Genomic DNA, 20,968 nt, shown 5'->3' on the forward strand with positions numbered 1-20,968 from the left:
ATTTTGTATTATCTAGGGAAGATGTCAGTCTCTCGAAGAGATAATTGAACCGAGAAAAGTCCTTAGGCTCTTTCACTGAGCATAACTCAGAGAAAGGTCTACATTGTACTTGTCAAATATTCTTTCATTTCATACATATGATCAATGGTAATATAACATTATTCAAAAGCTACTTTGATATAGCGTAATACTATTCTGAAGTACATGACCATTTGGTGCTGTGAATAAAGGATGGTCCTGAGCATCACTTGGTTCCTACTGTCAGACATTTGCATCTCTAACAAAAGGATGAGAACAAATACATAAAATGAGGGGAGGGGAGAGCAATAGGCAGTGTTCCTCTGGGCTACTAATTTATTTCATTGCTTGAATTTCCAACATGAACATTTATGACTTTCACGATTAAAAATGACAGGCTGGAACAAACAACAGTACTGACATTCCATATTTTTTCTTATTATATCCTCAATAAATAGTTCACAGAGGAGAAGTTATTGTCTTGGGGAATAGACACAATCATGAGAGGTTGTTTGGTTTTGTTTTTTGTCTGTTTGTTTGGAATTTAAAAAGTAAAAGGATTTCCTCCTCTTGATTTCAGATACAGTTTCTAGGAACATTGCAAGTTTTTAAAACGTGTATTGCGAGATTTACAATAAGAGATATACTATTCATACAATTAAACATTTTTTTTAAATTGCTGATAAACAAAAATTAGTTCAGTGAAAATGGTGAACTAATGTTTTGTTTTATTTTGAAAACAAGCCTAGAGCAAAAGCTGTTTCACAGAGCTGTATGTAATGTATGTGTGTGCATAATTTTACATAGTACATATACATTTTCTCTCCATATGAGTAAATATGGTTTCATATAGTCATACTCTTTTCATAGGTTTCTGATTGTCTTCTAGACCAGAGGTTGGAGACTTCCTGTTTTTATTGTTGTTACTGTTGTTTTATTCTTTTCTATGTAACTCAGCTGCCTACTTTTTTCCCGTAGCAAATTTTTTGGTTTATTCTCATAGATTATTTTTACTATATCGTGATCTATTAATATTGATGTGACCTTGGACATAATTTGTGTCTAGTCTGGTTCAAGGGTGTGTTTGATTTAGGATGATTTCAAATCCAGATACCCTTTCTCTGTTCACAAAGAGAAATGTTAACATCAGCACTGATATCAGAAGAAGTATCATGATCTTACAACCTTGATTGAGAGCGGGCTGTGAATAGTTTCAATAAGTTCACACTAGAGTTATTCTTGTTCCTTTGCTTTTTAATAGCAAGCATATAATCATACTCTATATTTACTTTGGAATAATTACTGTGGTTCAAGGTGCTGTCGCTTTGCTCCATATCTTGTTATTACTTATGCTAGAAATCTCAGTTGCTTTTCTTTCCCTCCATAGTGTACATTTTCAGTGTTTCATAATCTTGCCAGTTATAATTGTTTTTATAGTCCATTTTCTTAAGATAAATGTTATTGCAGCTGCTTATTTCAGCCCTTCGTCATCTCAATAATGGCCTTAATGTCTTCCTTGGTTTGGTTTTCCTGTCACACTGCCCTCTTCTCTTTCTCTTAATCAACACCCATGGGTTTACACAGGAACCTAATATGTGTCGTGGCTACTTCAGTGAACAAATAGCAATGTCTCCACGCACTGTGGGACTGGGATTCTAATAAGAAGTGTCAACAGTAATTGTGACAAGTGAGTGAATTATTCAGCATGTAGAAGATGATATCTACTGTAGAGAAACAGAACAAGGTAAAGGAGAAAAGGAAATAGTAACAGTTGAAAGAAGGAAGTGTGGGGAGGTGTGTTCATTTAAAATAGGTTAGTCCAGGTAGTCCTAATAGAGTGACATTCAAACAAAAACTTGAAGAAAGTGAAGGTGTGAGCTGAGAAATGTATTAAGGAAGACCTCTCCAGGTACAGGGACAGCGAGCCAAAAATTCTGAAACAAGAGGATAACTAGACTGTTTGCGGAACAGCACAGAGGCCATGTGGTGGGCGGAGTCTATGAGGAAGAGAGAGGGGAGGGGGGTCAGGAGAGGTAAGAGGAGCTGCATAACATGACATTATTTTAGTCCTAGAAAGAAAGGGCTCTTGGCTTTTACCCTTAGAGGCATGGGAGGCCATTGTGGGGTTGTGAACGGTGGAGTCAAATGATCTGAATGATGTTTTGCAAATATTCAACGTTGAGAAGAGAATGTCTTTATAAAACACAAAGATTATTGCAAAACTCCCCTGCTTAAAGTACGCTTGGTTTAAAAAAAAAATGTCCTTGATATAAATTTCCAGCCTCACATAATTGATTAAACGTCTCCTCATCTCCTGATACCACTCTTCTCTAGGAAGCCATGGAAAAATCAGTCTACGATATGTGATTCCATAATTAAGTGCTAAGGCTGTACAGTGCAAACCATAACGGTATAGAAGTGGTAAAACACCACACGTGGAAATCATTAAGGACTACTTCCTGTGGGTGTTTGGGCATGGGCTCAGTCTTAAGGGTCGATGAAATCAGTTTGTCAAAGGGCGAAGGGGAGATGTAGGAGGAGGATGTTGTGTGCGAAAGAATTAGAATTAAGAGTGTTCAGTTGGACAGCAAGATAACCTGCCTGTTGGGGAGCAGTGGGGCAGACAGGAGCCACGCAGAAGAGTTTAGACTTCGACGCCACCATAAAAGAGGGCACATTGGTAAATTTTTTTTTTTAAGTAGAAGAATAAAATCATAAAATCAGTTTCTAGACAGGAGCCCAGTAGATGGTTCTGATTTGTTTAGGAACGCTAAACAAACAAACAAAAAAACAATTCTCATATGAGTGAAAACTTGCTCTCTACTTAAAGGAGCATGCCCTCATCTTATCTCTGACAGAGTCAGTCACCTTATGGGAGTGATGCTTTTGACCAAAGAGGGCTCCCATTATTTTCCTCGATGATTTATGCCTGGCCCAGGGAAGAAAATGGAATTAAAGGCAAAGGGAGTTATGTTTCTCCTCTGTGCTTCAGAGTGTGTAGTATTGCTGTGTATTGGATCCTAGACTTTTCAGTGATGTTTCCTGTCAAACGTGTAATATCGGTGTTGAACAACTACACTGAACTGAAAGAACATGGTAAAGTCTGATTTATGTAATAAAGTTGCTATGTTTTCCTTTTTTTTCTTTTCTTTTTTTTTTTTTTTTTTTGCCAGGTAACAGAAACACGAACAGGTCCTCTTGGCTGCAGTAACTATGACAACCTAGATTCTGTCAGTTCTGTTCTGGTTCAGAGTCCTGAGAATAAGATTCAGTTGCAAGGTATGTAGGTAAATTTTCATTAATTGTCTATGAGCCTGGATGACAGTTATCCAGTTGTGATTACTTTCTCCTCCTCCTTCTCCTCCTGCTTTTTGTTTGTTTTTAAGCCACATGTGTGGCACTAGGCTGTTAAAAGTCTCATGAAAGGCTAATTTCCTAATTTTTAGCTGATATAAACATTCTAGATCAGATGAAGAAACTGTCTAAATTCAATGTACTTTTTTGTTTTGTTTTGTTTTTAGTTTCAAGTGTACAAAACAATATGGATGGACCTAGAGAACATAATTATGTTACGTGAAATAAGCCAGACAGAGAAAGACAAATACTATATGATCTCACTTATATGTGGAATCTAAAGAAAAGAATAAATGAATGAACTAATCAGATACAGTCTCAGAGACACAGGAAAAACTGAGGATTGCTAGATGGGAGGGGGGAGTGGGGATAAAGAGGAAGGTGAGGGGATTAGAAAGCACAATTGGTAACGACAAGATTGCCACGGGAATATGAAAGTCAATTTACTTCTTAAATTACGTAATTTCTAGCAGTTAAATTTATCATGATAATATTTTACTTCCATGCACTAATCATTGTGTCAATAAGTAGCTGTTTTTTCATGTGTCTGCCTGAGATTTGACTTTTTCATGGTAGATTTTGATAAAAGTTGTGGACATATTTATGCAAAGTGTAGCATAAACTGTTGACATTTTAAATATAACTGAATACGACTGTTAAGGCTACATTTGTCTTCTGACAAATAGAAATGTACTTGAGATTATACTAACAAAATTTTGATATTTATGTTATTTTCACTATAAAGGTAAATTATCTGATAATGGCGATAACTTACCATCTTTTTCTATTGCTATATTTTGAGATAGTTTGATAGATAATTTTTTTAAAATAACTTTTTATAAGTATATGTTGTCTCCAAAATGATTATCTGTTTGTGTATTACTCATTCATATAGGCAGGAAAAGGTTATACCACCATGTTTAAACATGTACTAGTTTGAATAAGTTCAAACTAGTGAACTTATTATCTTTGATGACTGATCAAAGAAATGATTTTGAGCTTGAGCTGTTCTTTTCTAGTCTACCTTTTTAAATTGCATAAGTTAGAGCTCTGTTTACAATATTCAGTTTTACATAAAAATGACTAAAAATTTTAGAAATTCTGCCATTTGTTCTCAACTTTTCAACCTTGAAAAATGTAACAGCTTTGGTTTGTTTAAATTTATCCAAAATAATGAATGACATTCATTTTGAATTGTATAAAAATTGCAAAGACAGTACTTTAAAACTGTGAACTTTAAATACTATCTAACGGATCATTATCAGTTTTAGATTTAAAGTTAATGAAATATTTTCCCTAAATAGAAATATAGTCTGCAAATAGTACTTGAATGTAATTCAAGTACTTTCTTGATGTAATTACTTGAATGTAATTCAATTAATTCTCTACTCCTTACTCCTTTTTAAATGTATTTTTTTTCCATCAGAGTAATAACTTTCATTGAAAAGGACAAATAATGTTTATATCAAACATGCTTATTGCAATTGATTTATTATTAAAATGTATTGAACACAATTTATTGATTTTACTGTTTGTGAATCACTGTTGTGTTCAGTTTTCAGAATATTATAAACAAAAAACTTCAGCCTTATATCTGTCTTCAAAAAAAAATTTGACACAAGGAATAAATGAAGCAACACTTCCCTTATGTCTAATTATATTTCTACTCTTTTCAATTTATGTGAGTAATTTCTACATCTCTTGTACCTTTTTCTATTCGTCAGGCTTATATATTCAATTGTCTGTTGCAACATTACTTGTACAAAGGCCTTTTCCAAACATAATCTTAGGAAATCACTATCAAGACCATCAATCTCCCATGTACTCTTTCTGAAATTTCATCTGTATATACTGAGAGTCTTGAGTATCGTGTTGATTCACCTTTTCCACCTCACCTTTAACAGTAGCCCTGTCTTGGTCCACTTTAAAAAAGAATACAAAGCATTCACTGATTCTGAATCAATGTTATCGTAAATAAATTACTTTCAAGGATATAAAAAATAGTGGATTACTCTACGTGGTATTTGGAAAAACTAGTGTCTCTAAAAAATCTTTTATTGAGGTACCACCATAGGTCTTTGTGTCTTTAATAGTCAGTTAGTTAGTTAGTTAGTTAGCTAGTTATATGGATGGATGGATACATACATGTACACAGATATAGATGATATAGAGGTAGATACATAGATGCAGATATACATATTGTCTGTGTGTGTGTGTGTGTGTGTGTGTGTGTCTGTGTGTGTTGTTTTGATTTTAAGCACAAGGTGAAATATTAGAATCAGTGTTTGGCCCTTTCAGAGTCTTTTTACTTCAGATATCTTACCATCAGAAGGCTGCAATTAAGAGAGTTTTTCAGTATTGATCTTCTTCTTCCAAGAGCTTTCTCTTGTTGGAGAAAATGAATTGCTCCTGAAGTAGAATTTTATCAGAGCAAAGAAGGTATCAATATGAATTACTAAAGGTAACAGCATTAGTCAATAAATTTAGAACAAAACTTTCCTTAACTGTCTATAGAAGAATTAACATTCAGAGATGAGGTGTCAAAGGGCTGCACAAATAGATTAATTTTGATGGAAAAGAAGTGAAATTAAATATTTTCTGGAAGTGAGAAAGCTGGATTTACCTGCTTGTTTGATCTTGAGATCTGGCTTTGCTAATTAGGTTACAAAGCAGACATTTTTCAAAAATTGAAAGATGTATCTACAACTCCAAATTATTGATGAAAGTATATTTAATATATACGACAAAAAAGTAATTCATAAGAATTACTCTTAATTACTTGAAATTAATACTATTCCAATTTTTTAACCCCTTATGAATTTACCACATCAAACAAGGTTCCTCTGAGTCAAAGGTTAACAAGAGTAATTAAAAGTCATTTATGAAGTCTTTGTAATAAATGTTTGGTAAAATTTCTAGAAATCAGGAAGTGAATGATCTATATGACTGAGTTACAAATACTTTTTCAGATAAATTGGTCCTTAATGTTTATTTTATCAAAATTGACACAGGACTTGGTTATCATCACATAAAAAAATGTAATGTATTCTGAAAGTATGGATCACTGTGCAGTATTTTTTGTTTATAATAAAAACCTAATGATATTGCCTCATAAAACTATTTTGTTTATCTATTAATATATTTAAATACATTTTATTAAATATGCAAATGAAATGGAAATAATTTATTTTAAAGCTATATATTAATTTGTATTTCTAGTAAAATATACATAAACTAACAACATGAGCGAAGAAGCAGTGAGGAGTACTGGTCGGCTGCTCATTTTCAATTAGTTGCTTGTCTTACTACATGCAAGTTACTATTTTCTTGATGCCCCATAGATTTCATAAAACCTCATGTATTAATTCACCAAATATCGCTTCTTTCCTTTGTCTTATCATTCTGTGGTTCCAGTTAAGTGTATTTTTGGAGATTTTGGTCATGACCTGTACATCTCTGATACTATCTTTGGTATTTTTGTACCCTTTGCCTTTTTATTTTGTGTTCAATATTTTTTCTGGCATATTCCACTTTGTGAATTATCTCTTCAGCTGTGCCTAGTCTGCTATTAAATCCACCAATTACACGTTTACTCTAATTTATATATTTTTATTTGTAATATTTCTATTTGATTATTACTTATAATTTCCAGATTTCTGTCAAAATTGTCTGCTTTGTCATTCAAATTTTTATTAGGTCATTGAAATTAATTTATAGTTTGTATTTGATAGACTCTATAGCTTCCCTTGGCATTTTTTATGCTCATTATATTTTTTATTGAATTCTGATGCTTTACATGCAAATTTGTACAAATTGTTTAAAATTCATGATGACATTTTCTTTCTACAGAGATTTACTTTTGTGTCCAATACATTTTTAACCGAGCCATTTGGAAGCATGATTTAGCCCTGGTGAATGAAGCCTAATTGTTGTTTTACTTACTTCTTGGGTATACAGCCCTTCTGGATTACAAGTCGTGAAGGATTTAGTATTTTTATCACGACTGGTTCAAAACTTCAGTATTTGCTTTGCTAACTGGGCAAAACTCTAAGATACAAGCTCTGCCCAAAGTTTGGCTCACTCCTTAGGGTTCTTTTCTTTGCAGGTTAACCCCAGAAATCCTCACTAGTATTGACATTCGGATGCTTTCAAACCGATTATTTCTAATATTTTCTCCAGATTTTTGATTTGTTGCTACTGAGAAGGTTGGTTCGAAAAAGAAAAAAAAAGAAAAATCTAGTCGTCAAGTACTAGATTCCTCCACATTTCACTCTTGTTCCTGCTTGTAGCTCTTGCCCAGCCTCACACAGTAGCCTTCTGCGCTCAGAACACAGCTGCCTTAAGCGTTGTCTCAGTACCAAGGAGACCGACTCTACAGTCTCCTCAGTATGCTTACTCTATTGTTTCTGTACATTATAAATCCTTAATGCAGCCTCCAATCACTCTTGAATTCTCTGCCAAGGTACTCCAAGTGATCTTGGAAGGGTATTCATTATTGTTTAAATACTGGGGTTGCCAAAAAAATGTATACACATGACTTGTATTCATCTTTAGTTATCAGTATATATTGAGTATTACAATTTTAAAAGTTTTTTCCTTTCTTAAAATGTATATACATTTTTTTGGCACCCTCTTGGCTCTCTCTGTATGTGGTCTCGTTCTTAAATTACAAAGTTTTGTGTGGTCTGTCCTCAGACATCTTTCCCCAAAAATCTTTGTTATTTTTAGTGTGGTTTTACAGAATGTCAGTTTTCTTCTTTTAGTGATAGATGGATAGCTAGCTTGATAGATAAAGATAATTATAGCAGAAATGCTTGTATATCTAAAACTGCACTCATCATTTCTTGCCACTAATCATTCCTTGCCAAATTACTTCTCCAGCCTTCTCTATTTCTGCAAAAGCGCTCTTATCTCTACAGACTGAAAGTTACAATGTGATTACTTGGCTTATGACATTTTTAATGTTATGTAAATTCTTTGATTTTTATTTTTTTTTTAGTAAAATTAAGGTTGAGAGAGATCAGTGGCTTCTATACATCTGGTCCACACATTTATACTTTCCTAAAATGTTTCAATAAGTATATGCTGATTGCTGAGTCTTGTTACCAGAGACTCTGACTTGCTTATTTTCAACGTGGAATAGGAGTGTTTTCAGATGAAATTGTTAGATATTTCTGAGGTATACAGTAATTAGGTGATCTATAAGACTAGTAAATTAACAGTATTTCTTGCTTTATCATTTTACTCTTCTAAGGCATTTGATATATCTCACCTGCCTTATATCAAATAAGTTTGTTAGATTCTTACTTTTCTTCTCTTATCACCTAAATTGCCTTTCCATCACTTTTTTTCAGTTTACATATCTTTAGTCTTCTGTATGAATTAATCTCTTTCTTTATATCTTCCACTTCCAAATAACTACCTTCCAGAGTATCCTGCATCTTTAAGTCTCTTTTACACACAATTTAAATAATTCCACACACTTCACTCTGATATAGAAACCCCAATAACAATATTCTAAATTTATTTTTCTAAGCAACTCACTCATTGCATTCTTATAGTCCATGTGCATTGAAATAATACTACCTATTACTTGCTATTTTAAATATATATATATATATAATTTCTGTGTGTTGTTATTAATGTATGATCCTTTGCCACAAAAGACCTCTCTCTTAATTTTGAAAACTATCCATATGTCAAATAATTTCCATTCTTTTTCATGAAAAGTTTCATTAATTTTATGAACCTAATGTAATTGCTTACCCAATTAATTATACCTAGTTAACTATGTGCATTCCAATTCTAGTAGTTATCAAGTACTATTGCAGAAAATTATTATATAGTTACTTCTTTTATTTTTCCTAATTATATTGCAAGTACCTTTAGGGCAAAGACATGTCTCTGACATCTTCATATTTAAATTTAACACATCTCTTCCAAATAGAAGACATTCGATAGATGTTATTTGTTTGAGGTGAAATAAAAATGAATAATAAAGTGACTTTGTAAGTTCTAAGAGTACTTTCCTGACCAAAATATGGGAGAGTTAAACTGAAAGAGACAGATGTAATTGTCAAGATATTTTGAAAGTAGAATTAATTATATGTTGTCAATGGCATCACATACACTTTACCAGCAACCTTCCTTCACTCTTGTACCAATGCCACAACTCGTTGTATTAGGTTATTTATGTAGATGTAGGATGATAGTCTAAAAGTAAAATGAACATATTGAAAACTATTTGCAGTCAAGTGGGGTCACATGAATGCATGCATCTCTTTTCGAAGATAGACAGACTCTTTCTACAGTATGTAAAAATAACCAAATATTCTGATCAAATAAGTCAAAGAGCCAATCAAATAAGTTAAAAAACAAAATCTGATAGTCTGAGGGATTAAACATGTCTATAATTTCTGGGAGTTTTGAACAGTGCATGGAGTCAGCACATGCTGAAAAGAATCACAAATATTTGCAATTTTGTACGCTTAAATAATTTTCCAATGGTAGTTTTAAATACCCATCAATTCATAACTCGATATACTTAATTTGTGACCTTTTAGGTTGGTGCAAAAATAATAGTGGGTTTTTCAATTCTTTTTAACCTTTTAAACAGTAGTTTCTTTGGCATCAACCTAATAAATATAAATATGTATTATATTTGTTTTTCTTGTCAATATAAACCTGTTTGCTTTGTTTGTTCTTTAAGGGCTGCAAGTGCTCCTTCCAGACTATCTCCAGGAGCGTTTTGTACAAGCAGCTTTGAGCTACATTGCTTGCAATTCAGAGGGTGAATTTATCTGCAAGGAAAATGACTGCTGGTGTCAGTGTGGCCCCAGATTTCCAGAGTGTAACTGCCCCTCCATGGACATCCAAGCCATGGAAGAGAATCTCCTTCGAATAACCGAAACCTGGAAAGCCTACAACAGTGATTTTGAGGAATCAGGTAAGACACATATTTTAATATAACAGCACTTTGAAACGTTGCCCCCCAAAATTACTATATTGAAAAGACCATTTTGCCCTTTCAGAAGAAATTATTACATACTTGGAAGGGATTTTATGTGATTTTTTTTTTATTCTTTCAAATAGACACGTGTATTGCTTTTATTGCTGGTTATTCAGTATTTGAAACCATGTATGGTGTTTGTGTATTTCTATGTCTAAAGGCACTACAAACTAGTTTTCTCTTGACCTGATATATTTGTCACTTAACAAAGACAGTCGGTGCCTTTCTGAATACAAGAACTTATCACGTGATACCTCTGACACCTCTCTGGACTTTTCTAGTGTTCCCTCAGTTTTACTTGTGAGGCAAAATGCAGAAAGCAGATGTTCTGTATCTTCTTATCTTAACACGAATCTCATGAATGCATGCCTTCACTTACTACTTATTTTTTGATAAAACTTAGGTCGGGTTTGATTTGACAGTATTTCTGTGTTTTGATTATTGCTATTTCTGAATGTTCATGAGTGTTTTCCATAATACATAACCTATGATAACCATCATTTCATAAAACATTGAACTTTAAGGAAAGATTAAGGATGCCTCAACAGAAAATTAAAAATATTGATATAAGAACATATGTAATAATTCATGATTAAAAAGAATAAGAAAACTACCCAGATTGTGGTGAGTATAATTAAGTAGGATTTAGTCAAAAGTGTTGGACGTGACTTACTTTCAAATGGGAAAAAGAGGTTTTAACTGCCAATAATTCAGATTTGTATCCTTAAATGTTATCATTCTGGTGATTCATTTAACCAAACACACTTAAAAAGTGACAACAAAATTCAACATGTATTCATGATAAAGACAAAACAAATTAGGCATACAAGCAATGTATCTCAACATAATAAAGGCCATATATGACAAACTCATAGCTAACTTCAGGTAAGGAGACGATTGATGGTTTACAAAGCATCACCCTTTGGTGGAGTAGAACCACCAAATTATAGCATAAAAGGGTAAGTGAATTGATGTGGGAAGAGTTAATAGATTTAGGATTTCTTAAGATATATTTTGATAAAAAATAGTGCATAATAACTAACCCTCCTCAATTTTAATTATAGTTCTCTCATTATAGGAATAAAACATAGTTATATTTATGTAAACAGGAAAAACTGTCCAGAATCAGAGATCCTTGTCCCTTGACATTGCTAGAAAACCAAGGAATTTGCAATCTCAAATTTTTCTTTCTAGTTTTCCCATCAGAATACTCAAAAAATCATGTAACACACATCTAACATATTCTATTCATATAATACCATCTGATGTTTAAAAATAGTTACGGAGATGAGGGTAAATGGGATCAAATATATGGTGATGGAAGGAGAACTGACTCTAGGTGGTGAACACACAGTGTGATACATAGACTATGTAATACAGAATTGTACACATGAAACCTATGTAATTTTACTATTGTCACCCCAGTAAACTTTAATAAACAATATTTATAAAATATAATAATAATTATGGAATGCAGCACTGTTAGATTAATTAAAATGTATTGTAGTCTTCCTAGGGTTAAAAATTTTTAAACGATAAGTTATGATAGGTTAGACTAGGGAATGGTCTGAACTCCCCCTCCCCCCAATATTTAAAGAATTTACAGAGGATGCTACTCCTTTTATTTTGTTTTGAAAAGGATATATACATATAATATATATTATATATTATATATACTATATATATGTAATTATTATTATTTTTTTTAATTCACCAAGAGCAAATTTTACTTCCTGGTAGATGTAGTATATTGAAGTAGGCTAACACTTCCATTGATAGTACCTAGAAAGGTGAATTTTTTTTAATTATATTTTTAAAGACATAATAGATAATAAAAGCAACAGAAAGTAAATCCTAAATGGACTAGCATTCCTGAAAGAGATGTAAGTTGGAAATTCACAGCTTCCTTCCTTCCTTCCTACCTTCCTTCCTTCCTTCCTTCTTTCCTTCTCTCTATTTATTTTTTCATTCATTGATCTCGTTCTGTAAATATTTGCCAAGTCTTACTTTAGCCCAGAAGCTGAGGAACTTGCATTTTCCCAGGAAAAGAGTGGCTGAAGGGAGAAAGAAAAAACAGCAAATTTTTAGAGTTTGTGGAGACTAGAGTGACAATTTTCTAGACCTAGTGGACCTAAAAATGATCAGTTTTGCCACAAGATGCTTGCTGAATTTTAGATAATGCTAGATGCTAAGTCTTTGAAAACAGAGTGAAGCTTACCACAGACTTTTAGGTGCCTAAGATATAAAAACTCTAGAGGGAGGGACTTGAAAATAAAATAGGCAAGACTAGAAAACCCTAGAGAGAATGATGAATTGACATTTGAGTTTTTACAACTGTTTTTATTCCCCCGGGGCACATTTATCAATTTAAGGCAGAATTAGAAGCTGAGGATCTAGGATTCGTGCCTAAAAAATGTTACATTCCTGGATAGAGGGAAAGAAAAATTTTTTTTTCAGCCACAGTAAATTGAATTGAGAAAATTGGAAGCTTAATGGGGATTTAAATGCAGAACCCATCTCTTCTTTAAGACATTGCTGCATTTTGAATTTACCTGTGGCAGATGACTAAAGAGATAAACTGAAAACCTGTGAGTGATGGTAGAATGGAATCTTTTGCAGGGTTAGGACTTGAAGTAGTTGATGTCACACCATGAGCATCTGAACGCCGTCCCAGAAGAATAGGAGAGAATCAGAGGTAGACTGAGTCCTGTGAAATTATAACCTGACACTGATGATATTAGTCGCTCAAATCCTCACCTCAGGAGTGGATTCTAAAAAGATTAACTCCTTATACAGTGTCTATAAAATATGAAGAAGGTGACCTCTTGAGGATGAAAACATTTTCTCAAACTTCTGCAGTTCATTTTGATAAAAGGTGGACATGAAACCCTGACTTACAACATGTATGACCAGATGAGGCCTTGTGGCCAATATCAAAGAGAAAAGAAACCACACCAGACATGGAAGATGATCCCAATATTAAAATTAGTAGGATAGATGTTTAGATGATTATTATTAAAATGTGAAAATAAATAATAAACGGAAGGAAGGATAAAGTAGATGAAAATATTGAAAAGTTCGGAATGTATGAAACTGGACTATAAGACAGTAAAGTAGAAAATGGGAAAACTCATCTGGGAAAGGTTTCAGTTGTCTTTTCAATAAATTGTGTTGGGTCAGATCTAATTTCACTGCAATGGTTATTTTATTAAATGTTGTATTTTTCTCATTACATTAAATATTTGAAACAAGAGACTAGCACTGGGTATAATCATCATCATCATAATAATCATCATCATATAATAGAAGGCTGTTTGATTTTTACTAGAGACATGTAAGCACAAATGAGTTGAGGTTAAATGGGGGGAAATATGTACTGCAAACATTAGTGAAAAATTAGTAAACTAAATTTTAAAGCGAGATACATTAATTGAAGTAAAAATATTCATAATAATAACATAATCCAACAGTAATGTGTATCATAATTGATTTACATGAATCACACCACACTCATTAAAAGGGCAGCTGAGACTTTATTAAGACTATTGTAATAAAGGAGAGAGACTTATAATAGAGACTTACCACGGACTTACAATTGAATTCAACTCCTCTGAAACAAAGGAGGATTTTGAAAACACTAGGATTATTAGCTCAAAGAAAAGTGCTAGAGGACATTAGCAGGAAGGGTGGTCAATGTGATTCCACCATCTGTGTTTGCTAATTGTCTCTTATTGAAGTTAGTCTCCTACTTTCCCACAGAGAATGGGAAATAAGTGTGCCATCTCCTTCTCCTTTGATGCTTACATTTCAAGCAGATGGCGCCCAGGTCCTTGAGAAAGACATTTATGCTTTCTAGAATATTTACACCTTTTAGGGACAAAGAAGGAATTTACTATTGCAAGTTTCCTGAAGAAAAGGGAGATCAGGAATAAATCTGTTCAGAGTTTAGTCAAGATGAGGGGAACGTTCATGCCCTATTAGTTAATACCCAATAACAGAGCCCCCAAAACCAAGAAGAAAAATTTGACAGTACAAAAAGGAATAAAAGACACATAAGAATCATAGTGTGACAGTTTAGCATACTTCTTTTAATAAATGAAAGAACAAACAAATTGAATATCAGTGAAGATTTATTGAATTTCAAAAGGGACTTAACAGACTAAAATAAAGGAAACACTTATCAGACAAAAAGAAATGACAGAATTCATAATGTCTAGTGTTCATTAAATATTTACCAAATTTCACCATAAGCTGGATCATAAGCCTGAACAAATTCAAAAAGATTGAAATCATTTAGAATATTTACTCTGACTACAATGTAATTAAACTGAAATCAGTAACTAAAAGATAAATGGAAAAACTTCATCTGCCTGCAAATTAAGTTCTAGGATTCTAAGTAATCTATGAAAAAGAAGTTAAATAAAAAGTTAAGTCAAAAGTGTAAGTCAAACAAAAAGTTATAAAAGAGAAAATATGTTGAACTGAACACTGATAAAAATATGACAAATCAAAACTTGTAATGCAGGCAAAGAATTGCTTCAGGGGAAATTTATAGCCAAAGACAGGTTTTTGGGGAAAAAAAAAAAGAAAGAAACTTGGAAATCAATTATTTAAAGTTTACCTTGAACATTTTAAAAAATAAGTAACTTTCTCTTTAATTAGATGGGAGAAACAAAGACAATAGCAGAAATTAATAAAATTGAAAATAATTCGGCAGGTAGAGAAAAACCAGAGTCAAATGTTGGTTTTCTGAAAAGACTAATAAACATAATAATTACCAAGCGTAATCAAGAAAAAAATGGAAAAGTATACAAACTTGAAATATCAGAAGTGTGAAAGGACACATCACTAGATACACTACAGAAATCTTTTTAAAAAAGTGAAGAAATTATGAAATACGTTTACATCCAAACATTTGCCAATTTGGATGAAATAGATACATCTTTCCAAAAGTAAATTTACCAAGCTTTACAGAAAAAGAGATTGAAATTTTAATTATTCATTAGGTTTGAAATAAAGGTATCTATTATTAAAATGTTTCCCCCAAAAAAACTCTTTTGGCTATAGAATAAGAAACGTGTAAACAATCTTTCTTTTGATCAGCAATACAAAAATTCTAACAAAATTTTATTTATAGAGAAGCAATATATAAAAGTAATATATGGTGACTAAATTTATTTCAGATTACTTTAAGCTTAAAACTATGAATCAGACTTCATCACAATTGGAGCATAGAATAGAATCATGTGAACATCTCAATTAATTCAGAAAAATATAAACACTCATTTGTGATTTAAAATTAAAAATCGTGAAGCAAACTTGGAATACGTGGAACCTTCCACCTTTCAATAAAGATTTTCTACAAAAACTGAATGCATAATGGCAATAATAGGAAAGCTTTTCTCCTGAGAACAAGAATGAATAATGAAGCTCACTGCATGTTATATGCCTAAATTGGTGGTGAATTGGTCAAAAATTATTCAGGAATGTTCCGTGGCTAGATATTTTGAACTAGTATTTAGAAGCTGGTGCTACAAAAAGTCAGACTTTTAAATCTAACTCGTATTCAAGCTGCCCATCTTAAGTTTAGAATCATACTTTTAGCACATTGGTCCAGCTGTGTTAATGTTGGAGAAAATATGATTTACCAAAAATATCTATTTTTGCATTATATTTACGAAATTATTTCTAATATTGATAAATTTTATATTTAATTCTTTGTTCCAATTGGTATGTAGTGTACTTAGCTGATTCATATTTAATTTGAAGTGATCCTACTATGCTGTAAGGTTTATGATCCATTATGTATAATCTTGAGGGTTTTTTTTTCAGTTAATAATGAACCCAAATGTTTTATTAGTACATTATGTCTTTAGTAAAATAACATTCACTTATCCATACTTGGAGCTAAACGACAGGTGAAATATTGTATTTTTACTGGACTCCTTTCAAAGTTAGTGAAATGTATGGAGAAGCACATTTGAAAGTTTTGAGAACCGTTTTGTTTTATTGAGAAATAAAACTTTTTTTGGTCCGCAGAGAAATAAACAAAATATAAGAAGTAATGAAGCAAATGTTACATTGGGGAACTATTGCTAAAATGTTCTCACCACCCACAGGCTCCTAAGTTGACAGACTTTATTCTAAGTGCTTTGTTTGTAAGGAAATGCACCAACTTATTTCATTTTCATGGTGATCGGGAAAGCAGTGATACTGTGGGCAAGCACTCTTTATTTATTTTTATTATTTTTTATATTATTTTATTTTAGTTTTTATTATTAGTTTCAGATATACAAAATAACTTGATGATTGGACACTTGCCTCACAAAGTGATAACCTCAACTAGTCTACTACCCATCTGACGCGGTACATAGCTGTCGTAATACCATTGGCTATATTCCCTATGCTGTACTTTACATCCTGTGACTATACACATACATACATATTTATTTATTTAATTATAGTTGACATTCAACATTTTGTATTTGTTTCAGTTGCACAGCACAGTGGTTAGGCATTTATACAATTTATGAAGTGAACCTGCCAATAAGTTTAGTACCCATCTGACACCATACAAGTACATTGGTCATCACAGAATAGTCTCGGGGATGTGAAATACAGTATGGAGAATATAGTCAATAATGTTGTGAAAGTGTGTATATACATTTATATACCTGAAATTAAAATCCAGTTACACTCTAGATAGTACAAATTGGGTTGGGGAGTTTCAGTTTCTTTTGAAATTTTTTTAATTCAATTGAATTTGAAGATGTTTTTAAGTACAAATAACATATCTAAAAGATACTTTTCATTGAAGTTGAGAAAAAAAAGAGTATGTGTTTGCTATTTTGTCAAAAGAGAATATACATCTGAATTTAGGCAATGCTTCCTTAAACGCGAATGGCATGTGGCAATGCGTGCATTCGAGTGCAAATAGTAACAATACAGAACTGTAATACCAGTCCGAAAATCTAGACAATGCTACAGAAACCCACAATCACACATACCCTGTGGAGTTTGACATTTCAGTTTATTTTTCCTTCTGCCACTTGTCCACTGTGAGCTGGCTGCGGTCCCCTGCTGCCTCACTCCAGGACAGGCTGACGATGCAGCCTCCATCTGGAACAATGTGTCACTGTGACAGAGCAATACCTTGTCATACCTTGCCAGAAACAGTCATTAGCACCAGCGCTAGCGTTCTGTTTTCTGACATCTTGCTTGGCACTGGAAGTGGATTGGACACATGATTTTCATCCCCAGTTACCACAGACAACAGTTCCACCAGCTGTTTCCACACAGCTTCGCATGGATTGTCATCCTTCCAGCCCCTGGTGACGTGTCCTTGACTCAGCCCCCATCCACTAAGTCAGTGCCACAGCCGTAGGCTTTTGCTTTCTTCAGCACGGCCTCTCCCCTCCATTTCCGCCTCCCATTTCTGTGTACGTCCAGATCCCCTGGTACACAGCCGTAGCAACCTCCCTTCAAATCTCAGGTGCAGACCAAGGTCATTTCTTGTGCATTTTACACATGTGAGCTGGACCTTTGCACGGCGTTATCCTCACTCCTGGATTCAGGCTACAGGGTCCCCATCTGCTGTGGTTTAGTTCTGGAGGCAGGACGAAGAGTGAAGTGAATAGCCACTGGCTCTCATGTGAATGGCTGGAAATGGATATGAATGACTTCCCAGAAAGTCACATTACATGTGATCACTTTATGGCCAAGCCATAAAATGGACACAGAGACATGCCATTTTCTCATATGGCTAGAAGAGAAGATGATCTAGAATATTTGTGGACACCCAAAATGTCAGCCACAAGCAACTAAAAATATCACATACTGTAGTATCTGACCATAATCTTAGTTGGGAATATATGTCTCACTCTCGATACCTAAAGTTCTGTGGCCTTCTATTGTAGCCAGAAAAGGAGATGTGTATATTTTACGTGAACTTTGACACACTCAGTCCACTGTAGCCATCATTTTGTCCAAACTCAGCAGCTGAATGTCAGATCAACAGACTTTATCAGTAACAAGCTCTGTGATCATTAGCAAGTCATTTAATCTCTTAAAACGTCAGCTATCTCATTTGTCATGCAGTTGCCTTATTTAGATTAGAGGAAGTAGGTATAAAATCCTCCTTCAGAATTAACTGTCACATATAATGTTGCCTACTCATGCACAAAGCTTTTTGATAATCATATGCTTATATTTATAACATTATTGTTTTTTAGGGGGTGGTGATTAGAATATAAGAGTGCGGGGGAGAAAACAAGCTTTTCATAATGTCAAGTCCAAAGATCATTGCACACTATCTGTGTATGTTTTAATTTATTGTGATAATCTGTTTATTGGCTCTACTGTGCTTTACACATATCCCCAGCACCAGAGACCATATCCAGTTTCCATACTGATAACATCAAATCCAATTTGATTGTCACTGCTGAAACTGACCAGTTTGTTCTGACTGGTCAGTGTGTCTACTCTGATTCATCAGTGCCCAGCTATGTCATATTTAATATGTTATGAATATCACCTTGGCCATTTCCAAGTTTTATCCTTGTACTTCAATTAACTTTTAACACCATCTGAAGTAAGATGGCTGTATTGTGTCAAGCAGATGTTTTATGTAACAAGTCATGATGTAGCTCCCAAAAGGCTCTCCGCCAAATACCATCTACTGCTCCCAGCTGCCTGATGTATTTCTGTACCAATATCAGTGCTATCATCCCATCTGAAAAAAGTTTGGCGTTTCTTGAGGGCAGAGAACATGGCATTTCTTTTTGTCTTTACACAGAAACTAGTGAACGTTGCTATGTTTAGTAGACACATTGTACCTCACGGTATGTGTTGTTTGATTGATGAATGAGATAAAAGATATGTGTCGCCAGACATTGCATTAGATACCATCTACCTCATTATTGCATTAGATACCATCTACCTCATTCACTGCCTCTTGGAATGTAACAGTCACTGTGACACCGTCCGTCTTTTCAGTAGGTATATTCTAAACAACAGTCCTAAGAAGTACAAATAATTTTTACCACATACATATTTAACCCAGTGATTGTGAGGGATTTTTTTTCTCTATTTTTCCAGCCCTCAAATCTGAATAAGACCATGAACAACTGCCATGTTTTTCTCCTCACAATAAGATGACAGACTATAGATTATACAGGTGCCTCAGAACACAAAGACACAGGACTTTTTTTCACCAGTTTGAATATATTTATTATTACTAAGAATTATCTCTCAATATATGTATGTGTTCTAAAGCTCTTGTAGTCTGTAGTTATTAGAATTCCCAATTTCTTCAACTATTCAATTTAGTCTGAAACAAATTATTCAAGGCCTTGATTCATAAACATACAATGAATGGTGACTTTATTACATGGTTAATGTTTGAATTCTTACATAGACCTGGACTATGGTGAAGAGAGATTAATAAATAATGTTGTGTATTCAGACAATTTTTATTTGCTCTTGTATGGTTGGTTTTATAAAAAACATGTGGTGACTTTTCTGTATTGTGTGCACTTTATGCTACTGCTTGGGTCATTCTGATTAACTTGGTTGTTCATTTCAACTGTAAACTCTTGGAAGCCATGACAAAGGCTGTTAGCACTCTGCATTCATACTTTCCATTATTACCTCATAATGGCCACATAGACTTGGTTAAAACCTCCTCTGGACTGTGTTTAGTACTTTTTTTTTATTCCATTGTTGTATAAATTTAATTTTTAGACTGCATTCCCTATCATGACAAACTAACGAGTAGTTGTACTCATTCATTTTTAGAGAATATCCTGTTTTTCTTTTAAAATTCATCTTTTGCTAAAGCAAATGAGAGAACTTGTTACCTGGGTGCTAGTTAATTTTGTGGTGTTTTACATAAACTGCGTTGTCAGTTACTTCACTGATAAATGAAGATAGCAATATGTGGAATTTTAATGTGGACTTTTGTGTACTTGTCCCTCATCTAATGGTGGAGCATTAGAAGTTAACACAAAGTCAAGGTACATCCTTGAAATTGTTATCGAGTCATCAGATCTTTAAGATTACATATTTAAAGCCATTTCCAGATGGCTCAGTGAAATTGATATGTAATATAAATTTGTCATTCATGCTCTTCAGCGAATACTACTGTTTCCCATCCTTATGGGCACATAAGAAAATTGGCCTGAAGCATCTTTGGAGTTAGATTTGGCCATGTGACTTGTTTTGATGAAGGAAATGTGGGAAGAAACAACACTAGCCATTCTCTAGAAAGAGTGTCTAGATCCGGACCCAATTTGTTAGGTTTGTGTCCACGGCCAATTGGTGATGTTCCAGATGGTGAAAACTCTGAAAGCTTGTGTCACTGAAACAGGACAATAGGCAGCAGAGCCCCGGGCACCCTGAGGTAGAGGGTGTAATATGTAACATGTAATCTGAGCAAGAAGTAAACTTTGTTGTTGAAATTTAGCAATATTTTGGTGATGTTTGTCATGCTGGAAAAATTTAGCCAATGCTGATTTACATGTAAGAAGACTGCTTTCTCTTTCACTGTTTGATCGATCACTCTGTCTAAGAAGTCGTGATAAACATCTG

At 33.6% G+C, this 20,968-nt stretch overlaps 1 protein-coding gene across 8 annotated transcripts in view; it reads left to right on the plus strand.

Annotated features, from left to right (window-relative positions):
- Positions 1-20,968, plus strand: part of BRINP3 (BMP/retinoic acid inducible neural specific 3) — a 347,922-nt gene that overhangs the window by 239,135 nt on the left and 87,819 nt on the right. For 7 of the 8 annotated variants that reach the window (XM_081039064.1, XM_081039061.1, XM_081039059.1 and 4 more), the window contains 2 exons: positions 3,192-3,297; positions 10,082-10,318. In XM_081039064.1, the coding sequence (XP_080895190.1) occupies positions 3,192-3,297; positions 10,082-10,318 (343 nt within the window). The remainder of the gene's footprint in view (positions 1-3,191; positions 3,298-10,081; positions 10,319-20,968) is intronic. The other variant, XM_081039065.1, reaches the window with a different exon arrangement.

The sequence above is a fragment of the Rhinolophus hipposideros genome (assembly GCF_964194185.1).
Source record: "Rhinolophus hipposideros genome assembly, chromosome: 26".
NCBI lineage: Eukaryota > Metazoa > Chordata > Mammalia > Chiroptera > Rhinolophidae > Rhinolophus > Rhinolophus hipposideros.